The sequence below is a fragment of the Panthera tigris genome, chromosome B2 (genome assembly GCF_018350195.1).
Source record: "Panthera tigris isolate Pti1 chromosome B2, P.tigris_Pti1_mat1.1, whole genome shotgun sequence".
Taxonomy (NCBI): Eukaryota; Metazoa; Chordata; class Mammalia; order Carnivora; family Felidae; genus Panthera; species Panthera tigris.
The window spans coordinates 143,436,833-143,452,703 of NC_056664.1; the positions used below are offsets into that span (position 1 = coordinate 143,436,833).

The window sequence follows — 15,871 nt, forward strand, 5'->3', positions numbered from 1 at the left end:
GTTCTGAACTTACGAACCTTCCGTGAGATCATGATCTGAGCTGAAATCAAGAGCCGGACGCTTAACCCACTGAGCTGCTCAGGTGCCCCGCTATGTGTCTTTTGGCTTGTACCTATCCAGCGGCACCTACGAGACCAAAATCCTTAATAACTTAATCTTGTCTCTTATTGTAAAAGATGACATGTTTATTGTAGGAAATTTCGAAAATACAAACAAAAAGAAATAAAAATACCTATAAACCCAATACATAGAAATGATAACTTGTACTATCTTTGGTGAGAGCCCCACCAAAGCACGCAGGTAAACGGGCAGTGCGGTCTTGGGGGCGGAGGTGGGACAGAGGCTGGTGAGGAGAGACCGCCTCCCACCCCCCCAGGAGGGGCTGGGAAGGCCCCCGGGGCTTCAGGGCTTCTGGAACAAGTGACATTTGTGCTATGACCTGAAGGCTGAGTCAGGGAGACCAATATTTCAAAGGAGTGTGTGATTCATGATAATATATTGGTCCCTCAGTACTTTCAAGAGCTTTTGGGATTAATTGGGTTGGTCAGCTTTTATTTTAAAAGCTTTCCAAGGAAATGTGAACTGGTGCATTCGTTCTTTCTCACTGGCACGAGCAAAGACTCTCCGAATCAGACTCTTCACTTTAGAACTACAGTCCCAAGCTGGACTCATCTTTTTAATAAATGTCGCCAATAGTATTTGCATTTTTCAGGTTACCTATTGCTGTGTAACAAACCACCCCAAAACTTAGTGGCGTGAAAGAACAGCCATTTTATTGTGCTCATGATTCTGCGGGCCACATGTCCGGGCAGGTCACAGCTTGTCTCAAACCCATCATGTCTGGAGCTTTAGCTGAAATGGCTCAGTTGGCTGGAGATGTGGTCATGGTCTGGATAGGGCCCTCAGTGTGGGCTTTCGGTTCCTCTCCACAGGGTGTCTGCTGGGTCTCTGTGGTCCGCAATGGCTCCTTTACTCACAGGTCTGGCACCTGGGCTGAGAGCTGGCTGGCCTTGTTTTGTTCCCACCTAACCTTCCACATGGCATATCCTGGGCTTCTTCACAGCATACTGGTCCCAGGTAATGGGAGTTCTTATGTGGCAGCTAGCTTCCCCCAGAGCAAGTGTCATGAGAGGTCGAGGTGAAAGTTGTAAGGGTTCATAACTTAGGAAGTCACATGACACCGCTTTTGCCGAATTCTTTGGCGACACATGGCCTCCAGAATTCGTTGTGGGGTGGGGGGTGGGGGGACCACAGGGCATTTCACCAGCAGGAGGTGGTTGCTAGCTGTAAGAGACTAGCTCCTACCTGCATTGGATATAAAGCTTTGGAGCATTTGTGTCTGGGCAGCCTTACTGTCTTTATGCCTCCAGCCTCTCTCCTTTGTGAATGCGGACAACGTCATAAGCATTCCTGAAGGAATATAAGCACACGAAAAGGTAACTGAGGGCATTATATTGAAAGGAGGTAAGAGTAACTATTAACGTTTATTTTCTTTTAGCAATGGTAACCATTGTCATGAACTGATTATATGGATATGATTCTTCAAATATTTTTATTATTATAGGCTCAGAGTAACTGCTACTAATCCATAGTAGTAACTACTATAGATTTATTTTTTTATAATTGGAAATTCAGTCCCAGGCCCCTTTCTAACTAGCCCGCTATAAATTGAGAGTTCCCATGAGACCCTCTTCAGGTCCATAATTTCCTAGAACTCACAGGAACTCAGGAACACACTTTACTTACTTTATGGTATAAAGGACTCAGGAACAGCCAAATGGAAGAGATGTGTAGGGCAGGGTGTCGGGTTCCCATGAAACTTCCGGGTCCTCCCAGGTGTTAGTTAGCCTCCCACCACCTCCATGTGTTCACCAACCTGGGGCTCATCACATTTCCCGTTTGAGAGTCTTTGTAGCTCTTAATCTCCAGGCTGCCCTCTCTAACCCCTTTCTGGGAGGTTAGGAAGGTGGGTAGGGGGGCTGCTAATTACTTGCTCCCTCTGTGACCAGCCCCATCTGGAGGCTTTCTAGGAGCACCCCCTAAGTCACCTCTTTAGCATAAATTTTTTTTTTTTTAATTTTTTTTTTGTTTTCAATGTTTTTAATTTTATTTTTGGGACAGAGAGAGACAGAGCATGAACGGGGGAGGGGCAGAGAGAGAGGGAGACACAGAATCGGAAACAGGCTCCAGGCTCCGAGCCATCAGCCCAGAGCCCGACGCGGGGCTCGAACTCACGGACCGCGAGATCGTGACCTGGCTGAAGTCGGACGCTTAACCGACTGCGCCACCCAGGCGCCCCATTATTAGATGTGATTGAAAGGGGCTCCTTATGAATAATAAAAGATACCCCTATCACTTAGGAAATTCCGAGGGTTTTTTAGCAGCTCTGTGCCAGGAACCTGGACAAAAACCAAATATGTTTCTTACAGTTACCTCAGTGAGTAACTGCTAGCAAAGATATGAGGAGATGGCAGCTTTCATGCAGGCTAACGGGAGTATAAATGGTCTCAATCCTTGTGGGACAGTAATTTGTTAATACGATCAAGTTGTGGTTGGTTATGTCCTTGACCCGGCAAATCCACACACTGGGAGTAGACTTTAGAGAAGTCCCTGCAAATGCACACAGTAAATGCTGCCCAGAGATTCATGTGTCATTCATCGTTTGTGATTTCCAACTGTAGTATGCGAGTGTGCAACCACCAGACAGGACAGTTCAAAACAGTGTCCGTCACAGCGGTTGTCTGAGACTGAGACGGGAGAGGACTGAAGACGGGGGTGGGACGTGAGGGCGAAGGCGAGGTCACCGTTGTTGCGGTGTTTTATTTCTTGCTTTGTATTGATGGACTTTTAAATGGTTGCCAGTTTAGAAGTGTGCAGAACTATATTTTATCCGTTTTTTGCGGTTAAAGACATTTTTGTTGTCAGAATATTAACTTCTATTTTTAGAAGCTGTGCCAAATATGATAGCCACGTTATGATAGCTCGGGAAGAACGGTCAGTTCCTATTACCTAAAAAGAAGTCAGCTATGTGACATCCTGACTGATGGAACCTGCCAGTTAAGCTCTTGACTTAGCTCACGGACCAGGCTGGGTTTCATACTTCCCTGAGTAACAGGATCTAATTGTGGTATTATTTAAATTATACTTTTAGATAATGGTAAATAACTGCCCAATCACAGCAATTAAGATTTTAATAAGTTTTGGACAATAATTAGTCATATGTAACTGTTCTTCTTACGATGGGTTTAAGGAAGAGATAGTCAAAACTATCTCATCCGTAAAGTTTTGTTCTTTCAACGTAGTTAAAAGCTAGTTCATTTAATAGCTTAAATAGGTTAAATAAGAATGAAAACACTCAAGCCAAAAAGTCCTTCCCAGGGTGAATCTGCCTCGTAATCAACACCAGCCCCATTTTTACAGCAGTATTACACTATACCGCAATTGCCAAATTATAGAGATAGAACAAATATCTCAAGACATTTCATCAGAATTGGTACCTATGTGTGCGTGTATACATACATATATATCATAAACAAACACCATAATTTCCCTATCATAAATATCTCAAGGTATGTGTATGTATGTGTGTGTGTAAAAGTGTTTATTGCTAAAAGTAGGATTAGCACTTAAAAATTTTTTTTTAATTTTTAATTTTAGAGAGAGTGCAAGCGGGAGAGGGGGTAGAGAGAGAGAGAAAATCTCAAGCAGGCTCCATGTTTAGCGCAAAACCCGATGTGGGGCTCGATCCCATGGCCCTGAGATCATGATCTGAGCCGAAATCAAGAGTTGGACACTTAAACCAACTGAGCCTCCCAGGTGCCTCGGCAACTTTTTTTTTTGAAAGACTATAATACTGCTATAAAATTGAACTGATAAAAGTCTAATTCAGTCTATAGAGTTGACCCTTGAACAATGCAGGGGAGGTGTTAGGGGGCCAACCTTGTGCACAAAAATTGGTGTATAACTTTTGAGTCCCCAACAACTTAACCTCATAGCCTACTGTTGACTGGAATCAACTCACGTGTATTTATGTATGTATTACGTACTATATTCTCACAGTGCAGTAAGCTAGAGGAAAAAAAGTAAGAAAACTTAAGGGAATTTACAGTATTTATCAAAAATTTACAGTATTAAAAAAAAAATCTGTGTATAAGTGGACCTGCACAGTTCAAACCCTTCGTGTTTAGGGGGTCTGCTGTGTAGTCAGTCACACGATTGTTCATTGTTAACTAGCGTGGATTTAAAAATCTGCATTTCAGCTCTTTAGTCTAAACTCAGTCTGATAGTTAAAGTTGTAATTTATATTTCCAGGCTACTCTTATACAGACTTACTGTTCAGCCAAGTTCTCTTCTTTTCTTCCTTTTTTTCTTGATCTTCTCTGGCTTCAAAGATGCTCTTGACTTTCTTAATACCCTTGTTTCAGCTCCTTCCATTCTTTAAGGCCCCAGTCAAGCATGTGGTCTTACTTCAAGCCTTTATGGATCACCTGTTATAATCTGTTATTTACGACCCTCAGTGTCTAACCTTTCGTTGGACGGTTAGTGCTGGTCCGTGAGCACCTGTGACAGGTGTAACGGTGGAGTGATGGTATGAACATTGGTCGGGATCCCCGTCCTGACATTTCCTGTCTGTCTCTGTGTTCCATGGTGGTCTTCCTCACAGTGTTGTTGTGAAGATGACAACAATCTCTGTACAGCTTCTACCTTGAAAGGGAGGGGATTGAAGAAAGCAGTGTTTCCCTCCGATGTGCTGCCGCTCTAGCCAGGTTGAATCAGAGACACTGGGGGTGGGCCCAGGAATCCGCATTCTAGCAAGAATCCAAGTGATTCTTAGTGTTGACCGAAATTTTAGAACCTCGAATTCCATCTCTGAGCCCCTGCAGATTGCTGACATTGTGTGATCACCCAGGACGTCACTGCTCTAATGATCGTCTCCCACTTAAAGGTAAGGGGCAGCCATCTGCTTACGCTTACTCATCCGAGAGCTTGAGGAAGGCCGTTGCTTTGCATTTGGACAGTGCACAGATGGGAGAGCCTAAGTATTACAGGGACTTGATAAAAAATATATTTTCTATATATTCTAACGAGCCAGTTCTAGATATGGATGGTGGGAGAATTCGGTTGAATGTCTCATTTCTGTTTAAACAAGCGAACCATATTGCTTGTCATTGGTTGCTTTGGGTTTCATTATAATTTTTTTTTTCTTTTCCTTTCATATTCTTCTCATTAGGCAGGAATTGTTGGTGATTGGCCAAAGGAAAAAGTAACTATCTGGAAGATCACTTTAACTGCACTGACCAAATCACACCATTTAATTTATAGCTACTCAGGAGATTAGATGTTCCATTAGTCTTGCTTAAGTTATTATGAACTAGTTTTGTAATACTATAATTAGAATTTTTTCATGTAATACATTCTGTATACTTTTGATTTATTCTCCTTTTCAGAAACTATTTGTATTTGACTTTTTATTAATTGCAAAGGGATTTAGTATTAACAGAAAACTAGATAAAGAAAGAAACTTGTCTATTATCAATGGGCTTTTAAGTTATTATTAAAAGTTTTATACTCATGTCAGATTGGGTAAAGACAAAATATTAAGTGCTTGGGAATATGAACTGTATCTAAACTTGCAGTTTATTTCTCCCCCCCTTCCTCCACTCCTCCCCACTCAACACCTACTATTTCTACATCTCCCTTAACTGATGGGTCCCTTATGGTTTCATAGAGGCCTACCGGGTCACCGATTGCTAGGAAATAGGCTTGTGTTTCCTCTGTCCATCACAAATACATTATTCAAAAAGTATAGCTACCGATAAAGTGGATTGATTTTTTTTTCCCCACAGTAGTTAAAGGCTATTTTAAGTTTAAATTAATCATTTTCAAATTAAGATGTATCAGGGGCGCCTGGGTGACTCAGTTCGTTGTGTCCGACTTCGGCTCAGGTCACGATGTTGTGGTTCGTGGGTTCGAGCCCCACATCAGGCTCTGTGCTGACAGCTCAGAACCTAGAGCCTGCTTTGGATTCTGTATCTCTCTCTCCCTCTCTCTCTCTCTCTCTCCTTCTCTCTCTTTCTCTCTCTTTCTACCTCTCCCCTGCTCATGCTGTGTCTCTGTCTCTCAAAAATAAGTAAATGGTAAAAAAAAACTTTAAATTAAGATGTATCAGTTTCCATTTGTGTGTTTTTTTTTAAAATCAACTTGGTTTTTTGTTTTCAAAAACAAACAAAAAAAAGCTTTTCTGTTCCATCTTGTGCCTTTCTCAATTTGCTTTTCTTTACACACATTGTAGATCCAAATAATAAGCCATTGCTTTATGTAAACACAAAATTTAAAAAAAAATTGTGCAATAAACCATTTTGTATGCTGTGAGGTAAGCTTAACAAGATTTCTATATAATCTACAAAAATTAGCTTTTTATGCTACTAAAATTTGATTCTTTTATACAGAAACATGGGATTGTGGCATTTATTGGTCTTAAGTCCTCTTAATTATTGAAATAAAGATCAAGGCTGAGAAGTTTTTCCTCTTAATATGTTCATGCTATGAAGATTAGCTTCCTAGAAAATACAGCATAGATTTAGACATAATGTTTATAGTCCAGTCTTCTGGAGTTATGAAAAACCATTCCAGCCGCTCTCAGTTAACCCTTTGTTTTCCTTAGGATCTTTAAATCATGGATTAGAAGAACATTTATGAGTTATATAAGCCAAGTAATACTTTTTCACTCTTCACTATTACTTTCAAATTATAAACTATATGCAAACATTTTCTGGCCATTATCAGTTACATTACTCTGCATCATTTTATGAAGTCTTGTTAGGATCCTAAACCCTAAGCTAAAAAAATTGGTTTTTGTTACTTAAGTATTCGATGTCTTTGACTCAAAACCATTTATTTGGATGCACGTACCAAAAAAACATTCTCTTCTAGACCTGCATTGCCTCTCTTCTGTACACGTTTCTTGGATGTTCTTATGTACTCTCCTGGTAGTAAATGACGTCTGTATATACTGATGACTTCCAAATCGGTATCTTTGGATTTCTTTCCTGAACTCAAGACCCGTATTACTCACCTACAGATATCTCCAACCAACACGGCTATCCCGTAGGCACCTCCAACTTAGTGTAGTAAAAAATTACTCAGTATCTTTTTCTCTAGTCTTAAACAGTGTGCTATGATGTTCATGGTGACATAGTATAAATTCATATCTTGAAAAATAAGAGTAGTGGAGTTAAATTTGGAAGCACTTGTTAGCTTTGCTTTCAAGTAACCGTTGTTCTCCTGAGTAGAGATGGATGTATGCGTGTGCTTTGTCGATAAAGACATGGAAGACACAGCTAAAACATCGCAGAGGAGAGAAAGCCCTGGACTGGGCAAATTTTTTATGAATGAGCATTGATAGGCCTTTGTAGCTAGAAACAAAATTATAAAGAAGTTTCTTCAATGGACTGCATAACAAGTTTTAAGACATTTAGAAGTAAAGTAGATCAAAACCAGAGTTAAAAATTATATCGCTTAAAAAATAGCAGTAATTTAAAAATAATAGTTTTTATATTAAAATATAGCAAAAATCCATATAAACAGATAAAATCTTTTTAATGGACCATAAAGGAAATTAAATAGAATGTAAATATTGCACTTAGGAATATTTGTTTTAAAATTCTTATTTTAAAACTATTCTCATTTAAATTGATTAGAAGGTAAATTGGTTTTAAACTAATTTTCTTTAGTGAATTGATTTTGGGGTCTACTAGTTTGTAACCCATATAAATATGCCGTATTTCACCCAGTCTAAAGACATATATATAATATGTGTTAAGGAAAAGAATGCTTACAATTGATGATGCAATGTGTTTTCATACTTAGAATTTTTATTTTCTATTTACTGAAAGAACCCTTTTATACTTCCTGATATTTAAAACACAGGTTTTAAAAAAGCTATTTATTCTTCTTATGTATATGTTATATATGCATATATACATATATACATGTTATATGTTATATATGTTATTTATATATATATAAAAGAGAAAATGTAAGTGAAAGCTATTAGTTTGTTCCTAAAACTTATTCATATCATTATTAATTGTGAAACATATTTTCATTTCAGAGATGTTAAAATAGAGAATGTGTATCGTAGATTCAATGAAACGAAGTATATCCTGGGTGTGGAGGGGAGACTGGGCTGGAGATTTAGGTTTGGGCGTTTCGATCTCTGAAGTGGCTGTGAAGGAGCTCCCCGAGGGAGGGGAAAGCAAGACAAGAGGCAGAAGAGTGGAACTCTGAGAAACGTTAACATTTTCTGATGCAAGTTGCAAGGAGGGGGTTTGAAAAGGAGTGACTTGGGAAGTAGGAAAGAACCCAGAGACCGTTGTGTCTGCAAAGCGACAGAGTGAAGGGATTTCGGCAAGGTAGCGGCAGAAATGCCAATCGGGACATTTCAAAGCTTGGGAATTAAATTAATGGAACTTTCTACAGTTGTTTGACAAAAAAGTGTGTGTTTACTTTCTTTGCATTAATTTTGAATTATTTTATATGCCGGTACAGGTAAGTGATGCTGATTTAGTCTATATCTTTTCACTTTTGCTAATGCTAAATTCAAAATGTTATCGTTCATTTGTTTGTGGGAAAGAAGAAACCAAGGAGGAGAATAACATTTTTGCCTATTGTTTGTCTTTCGTTTTTTATGAAAATAATCTGAAAGTGCCTAAAGATTCTTTGTTCAATCTACTTCATTTTACAAATGAGAAAAGTGACCCGGAAAACTTATGTGATATGCTCTGAGTTAATACATTTAGTTTACGGCAAAGGGGAGAATTGGATGTGTTTTCTGTTTTTTAAGTTTATTTATTTTTATAGTGCGTACATGAGCGGGGGGTGGGGGGGGGGCAGAGAGGAGAGACAGAATCCCAAGCAGGCTCCACGCCATCGGCACCGAGCCCGATGTGGGGCTCGAACCCACGAACTGTGAGATCATGACCTGAGCTGAGATCAAGAGTCAGAGGCTTAACCAGCTGCGCCACCCAGGCGGCCCTGGATGTGTTTTCTAAACCACGTTTCTGTCAGATCTGCTGTGCTGTGTCTCTTGTAAGGTGAAGGCTTAACTTCTGACGATTTCTCTCCCTGTATAACTGCACTTTTGGCACAGAGGTAGACAGCTTGTTCTAGGCTACCACCGGAGACTCTTAGAGACTATAGCAAGTATAATAAAGCAGGGAAGATGGATAAAATCTTTTTAGAGGTTTAGAGATGCATATATTCTGAATCTTTTAATTTTCAGCAAATGGCTGTGATTTTGTCTCCAGTAACAGCCTGAAAAAGAAGTATATGTGAGTATCAGTTTTATTGAAGATACCGAGAGTAGCTTCACGTTTTAGAGTAACATAATGTTCTGTTTGTTTGTTTTTAAATAGAAAAAATGAATGCGCCAAACCAGCCTCCACACAAAGACACTGGAAAAACTGTGGAGAATGTGGAAGAATACAGCTATAAGCAGGAGAAAAAGATCCGAGCAGCTCTTAGGACAACAGAGCGCGACCATAAGAAAAATGTGCAGTGCTCGTTCATGTTGGACTCAGTGGGTGGGTCTTTGCCCAAAAAATCAATTCCAGATGTGGATCTTAATAAGCCTTACCTCAGTCTTGGCTGCAGCAACGCTAAGCTTCCGGTATCCGTGCCCATGCCTATAGCCAGAACTGCACGCCAGACTTCTAGGACTGACTGTCCGGCAGATCGCTTGAAGTTTTTTGAGACTTTACGACTTCTGCTAAAGCTTACCTCGGTCTCAAAGAAGAAGGACAGGGAGCAAAGAGGACAGGAAAATACGTCTGCTCTCTGGTTTAACCGATCTAACGAACTCATCTGGTTAGAGCTACAAGCCTGGCATGCAGGACGGACCATTAATGACCAGGACCTCTTTTTGTATACAGCCCGTCAAGCCATCCCAGATATTATCAACGAAATCCTTACTTTCAAAGTGAATTACGGGAGCTTTGCCTTTGTTCGAAATGGAGCTAGTTTTAATGGTACTTCAGTAGAAGGGCAGCGCAGAGCCCCTCGTGGAACAAAGATTGTGGGTTACTCAACATATCACGAGCATCTCCAACGCCAGAGGGTGTCGTTCGAGCAGGTGAAACGGATAATGGAGCTGCTGGAGTACATAGAAGCACTTTATCCATCGTTGCAGGCTCTTCAAAAGGACTACGAAAAATATGCTGCGAAAGACTTCCAAGACAGGGTGCAGGCGCTCTGTTTGTGGTTGAACATCACAAAAGACCTAAATCAGAAGTTAAGGATTATGGGCACTGTTTTGGGCATCAAGAATTTGTCAGACATTGGCTGGCCAGTGTTTGAAATCCCTTCCCCTCGATCATCCAAAGGCAACGAGCCGGAAGATGAGGGTGATGACACAGAAGGGGAGTTGAAAGGGCTGGAGAGTAGTGCGGACGAGAGCGAAGAAGAAGAGCTCTCTGGTCCAAGGGCCCCGGAACCCACACAGCCCGCTGACCGCCGTTTCAGCATCCGTTCTCAGGACTGCGTGTCTAAGAAGCTTGAGCGGCTGGAGTCTGAGGATGATTCTGTTGGCTGGGGAGCGCCAGACTGCAGCACGGAAGCAGGCTTTAGTAGACACTGTCTGACTTCTATTTATAGACCATTTGTAGACAAAGCGCTGAAGCAAATGGGGTTGAGAAAGTTAATTTTAAGACTTCACAAGCTGATGGACGGTTCCTTGCAAAGGGCACGTATAGCACTGGTAAAGAGTGACCATCCAGTGGAGGTAGGTTTCTGGTAGGCATTAGTATGTTCTTGTCCTTAGTTCCATTATTACAAGGTGTTGTGTTGATTGTTGGTACTTTCATAGTCTCGATATGTTAAGTGTAAGTGGTAGTTACTGTAACTTGCAGATTTAAACATTTCTCTCAAGTACTGAAATAAATGGGGAAATGGATCTTTGAAAACTGTATGAAATTCAGTGAATTAAGTAGAAGGTGGTGTGTGGAGGGAAAAAAAATCCAGCCATATAAATATAGGATGGAGAAGGACAGGCTAGGTATAAATAAAGAGGGAAGAAAGCCACAATCATGGGTGACCACAAGCTGAATATGAGTCAGTAAAAAAGTCAACATGATGCTGAAATATTTTTAAATGAATATGGCATCCAAGGTCATGGATATAGTTCTTTCTGTATTCGTCGCAAATAGCTTACTCCCTTTTGAGTAGTGTGTCCAGTTTGGCCGCTGTATTTTAATTTTTTTGTGTGTTATTGTGTTTCTTTATTTTTGAGAGGCAGAGACAGAGCGTGAGTGGGGGAGGGGCAGAGAGAGGGGGAGACAGAATCTGAAGCAGGCTCTGGGCTCTGAGCTGTCAGCACAGAGCCCGATGCGGAGCTCGAACTCACGAACCGTAACACCATGACCTGAGCCGAAGTCGGATGCTCAACTGACTGAGCCACCCAGGCGCCCCATTGGCCACTGTATTTTATTTAAAGAGATGTGAGTTGTGGAGAAATGTAAGAATGATCAAAGGAAAAAAGAGTTCACTTCTGTGTTTGGCAAAGTTAGTGATTAGCGCAGATGATGGAGGTTCAAGGGAAGTCTTCATGATTATCAAGTCTGCGGTTTGATATGTGAAGATTTCTGGGAAAGGAATATGCCTCCTAGAAAAAGCGGTTGGAAAACAGTACAAATTTCATTTTGATAGCTTGAGGTCTCAAATTCTTCACTGTTAAGGTCGTTAAGACTAAAAAGTAGCACGTGTTGGATACTGTTCTTTAGAGCAAAAGAGTAATTTTTCTCTGTGGTGAGTTTGCATGTTCATTTGGCTAAAAGCAGAAACACCCAGATCTTTGAGATCCCTTACACCTGTGTTAGGTTGCGATTCTAAGTTTTAGTAGCTATGTACATATGTATGTATGCACCTTTTATTTTTATTCTTAATGTTTATTTATTTTTGAGACAGAGAGCGTGAGCAGAGGAGGGGTAGACAGAGAGAGGGAAACACAGAATCCAAAGCAGGCTCCAGGCTCTGAGCTGTCAGCACAGAGCCCGACGTGGGGCTCAAACTCACAAGCTGTGAGATCATGACCTGAACCAAAGTCAGACGCCCAACAGACTGAGCCACCCAGGCGCCCCTTATTTTTATTCTTAAAATTTTTTTTAACTTTTTATTTTATTTGCTTTTGAGAGAGAGAGAGAGAGAGAGAGAGAGAGAGAGCGAGCAGGGGAAGGGCAGAGAGAGAGAGGGAGACCCAGAATCCAAAGCAGGCTCCAGGCTCTGAGATGTCAGCACAGAGCCCAACGTAGGGCTCAAACCCACAAACCGCGAGATCAAGACTTGAGCTGAAGTCGGACGCTTAACTGACTTAGCCACCCAGGCCACCCCTATTTTTATTTTTTAAACTTCAGTTTACACAATCTGGCTTGCTTTGGAGTGAGAGGTGATAAAACAGCATTTTTTTTATAATCGGAAACAGTGGACGAGAGCCTCAGTTTGTAAGATTTTTATTGTTCGTGAACTAGATCGTGAACCTCTAGGAGAAGGGGTAAGACATTAACATAATATAGCAAGATGTTTGCAAAAGGAATCAGTACTTTGTAGCTATAAGAAGTTAGTTTACTTTGATTATTATTTTAATTAGATGTCTTAAAAGTGCATTTGTTATGAGATTTTCTTTGGACAGTATTTTAACTCTGATTTTTTATGTACGTCTTTTAATTAGGGCAAATGACTTTTTTCCCTTTGAGCTCCTGAATCACTGTTTTGTATGATTTCATTATAGTGCAGGTTTCAAAATCAGTAGAACCAAACTAAATACGGAATAAGGATTTGCCAGATACTTCAGATGGGGAATGGCTGACTTTGGTCTAGGTTTTTGGCTGGAGTGGGTCAGTTCCAGTGAGGACACATGTGGGCAAGACAGGGTCGATGATTAACTTTTATTGTGAAGCACTATTTTTGAAGTGATATGAATGGAGCGGCTCTGGCAGCATTACCTCACCTCTAATTCAGTGGATCTCACAGGAGAGGGGGGCTCATGGTAAGGGCCCCGGGACGCATGTGGGGGCTTCATACGACTGCTTTAAACTCCCCCCTCCCCCCAGATTGTCTCCCTCTCCCTTGGGGATCCTCCGTGGCAGTGAACTGTCGATGCTAACAGTAGAGCTTTGCGTCCCTTAGATGTGTTGGAACAAGAAAGAGGCTGAGAATGGGTGATGAGTGCACTACATTTTGTATTAGAACTCAAGCTGAGTACAGATGGGTTCCCATCACAGTTGCCTGCCTTCGGTTTGACCAGTTGAGATGTAACTGAGAAGGTTATCCTTGTTAGGGAAAAGAGGAGACACACAGATTCAGAGCTCATAAAGCGTGGGAGTTAAAGGCTGCTTATTAGAATTTTTTGGATAGTGTTTGCTTTTCACAACAAAAATGGAGCACAGAAGCCCCTGCTGTTTCAGGTTTTGTGTCATAAAATGTGTTTGTCAAAGAACGAAAGAGTAACCGAGAGCTGAAGTAGAAATTCTTCTGTATTAGAGATCAGTCCAAACTAATAAAAGATGAGGCCCCAGAATTATAATTAACTCCGTGGGAAAGGAAGACTTCTTTTTATTTCCATTTGAGGAACATCATTTCTATAAGGGGAGGTGTGTATGTATACGCATGACTATATATAGACTTACCTTCTTGGTTTGTTTTAGACTTTGACTAAGTATTTTGGAGGAAGAGTTGCAGTTTTGAAATCAAGTGACTGGATTCCATTCCTTGGTGTGGGTCTTTCTCACCACATGACTTTGTAAATAACTTAATCTTTCGGACCCTTAGCCTTTGCGTCTGTAAAATGGCAATAATATTACTTCACTACCTACCTCACAGGGTTGTTGTGAGGCTTAAAAAGGTATTTGTATACATAGTAAAATGCTATAGAAGCCGACTATGAACTATTAATTTTTATAAGTTTTGTTAAATTTTTTTTCTCTTTAGAAGCTAACTGTAAGTCAATATGGGCTAGACTGTTTTATATTTTTATTTTTAAAGTGTATTTAACCTTCTTATCTCTGCAATCTCTGCCGAATACTCAGACATTTTCAAGGTACATTTTAAGCAGTGTATAGCCTTTAGGTTTAAAGACGGTTTTATTTTCATTCTTAATTGTTAGAAACATCTTGACCATCTGGTGCCACACGTTGTACCCAACACATATCTTCTACTTTGCACTGTATTTATGGCTTATGTGATAATAGTAATGAATATAGTCGAAGGATTTTGTAGAAAGGAGGAAATATACTCATGATATTTGATTTTTCTTGACTATGTCTTTGTATTTTTATTCTTCGTGATTAAGTTACTTATAATTAGTGTTTATGAATAATGTGATCTTATGTTTAATTTCCTTTGGCTTATCAACATGCTTTATAAAGCAGTTTTTCTCTAAAATTTTATTATTATATTTCAGAATCTTTAAATTTAAAGACTTGTAATCTTCAGTTGATTCTAGACTTCGGGAAAACTCGTAGATAGTACAGTTTTCATTTATGTTCTTTATCCTGCTTCCTCTGATGCTGACATCTTACTTAACTCTGCTATATTTGTCGAAATCAATTCATTAACATTGGTATAAAATACTGCTGACTAACTGCAGACATTATTTGGGTTTCTATTTTTCTACTAACGTCCCCTTTCCGTTCCAGGACCCAGTCAAGGACAGCACATTGCATTTAGTCGCATCTTCTTAGTCTCCTGTGATCTGTGGTAGTTGCTCAGTCTTCCCTTGTTTCTCATGATCTGGGTGGCTTGTAGCATGTCCCTGAATTTGGGTTTGTCTGATGGTTTCTCAAGAGTAGACTGGGTTCTTAGGCTTGGGCGCGAATGCCACTCTCATGGCATCATAATATCGTTGGTCATGTTAACCTGGATCACCCCGTGAAGGTGTCTGCCAGGTTCCTCCACAAGTTAGCAGTTTTCCCTTTCCATGCTGTATTCTTTGAAGTGAATCACTAAATGGAACCCGCATTTAAGGGGAGGGGAATTCCTGTAGGAATCTCCACCTCCAGGAGGAGGGAATATCTACATGTATTATTTGCAGTTCTTCTGTTTGAAAGATTTACCTCTTCTCTCCCATTTATTTATGTCTCTGTGTGGAGTCATAAATTTTTATTTTTTTCTTGGGTCGTAATCTCATAATATTGTTCTTTATTTCGTTGCTCAGATTGTTGCTGCTTTAGCCATCGGAACTCTTTCAGTTGGCTTCTGGGTCCTTTTGACATGCCTGCATCTTTTTTTGTATGGTTTTGCTTTTTGAGCAGTTTCTTATTTTAAAGCATCATCCTTTATTTTTCCTGTTGCGGTCCTGAGGTCAGCCGTTTCCCCGAGGAGCTCTGGTTCCTTTTATTGGAGTGTGGTATTTAGAAATGAAGATCTGGGCCCTGGATGTTACTGTCAGGTGTCATTCTTCCATGCCCTTCAGTGATAGAGTTAGAAAATATAGGTACGTCTTTCAGCCCACGTGTATGCACAGATCTGCAATTCCTTCTCTATCGATCGATCGATCGATCAGTCTGTCTGCTTACCTACCTGTCTGTCTGTCTGTCTGTTGAAAATAAACATGAGTTCCGGTTGATGTCTGCGGTCTAATCCAGCACCACAAGTTTCATCCAGCCTCCCTCCTCTGCTCACTGGCAGTGGGAAACCTGGCTCCCGTGACTGCAGTTCATTGGCATATTCGTGCAGCTGGAGGATACGTGTAAAGTGGTTTCAGAAGCACTAACCAGGACCCCTGGGAGGAATAAATTGGCCAGCTAGAGTACAGCATTTAGGTACAGTTTGTTTTGTCTTTAGTCTCAGAGTGTCACAACAGAATTTACCAGTCAGTTAG

The 15,871-nt window shown here is 40.5% G+C and overlaps 1 protein-coding gene across 11 annotated transcripts in view; it reads left to right on the forward strand.

Moving 5' to 3' along the window:
- MAP3K4 (mitogen-activated protein kinase kinase kinase 4) overlaps nt 1-15,871 on the forward strand; it is a 109,989-nt gene that overhangs the window by 39,942 nt on the left and 54,176 nt on the right. For all 11 annotated transcript variants that reach the window (XM_042987469.1, XM_042987472.1, XM_015544311.2 and 8 more), the window contains one exon: nt 9,417-10,780. In XM_042987469.1, coding sequence (XP_042843403.1) covers nt 9,417-10,780 — 1,364 coding nt within the window. The remainder of the gene's footprint in view (nt 1-9,416; nt 10,781-15,871) is intronic.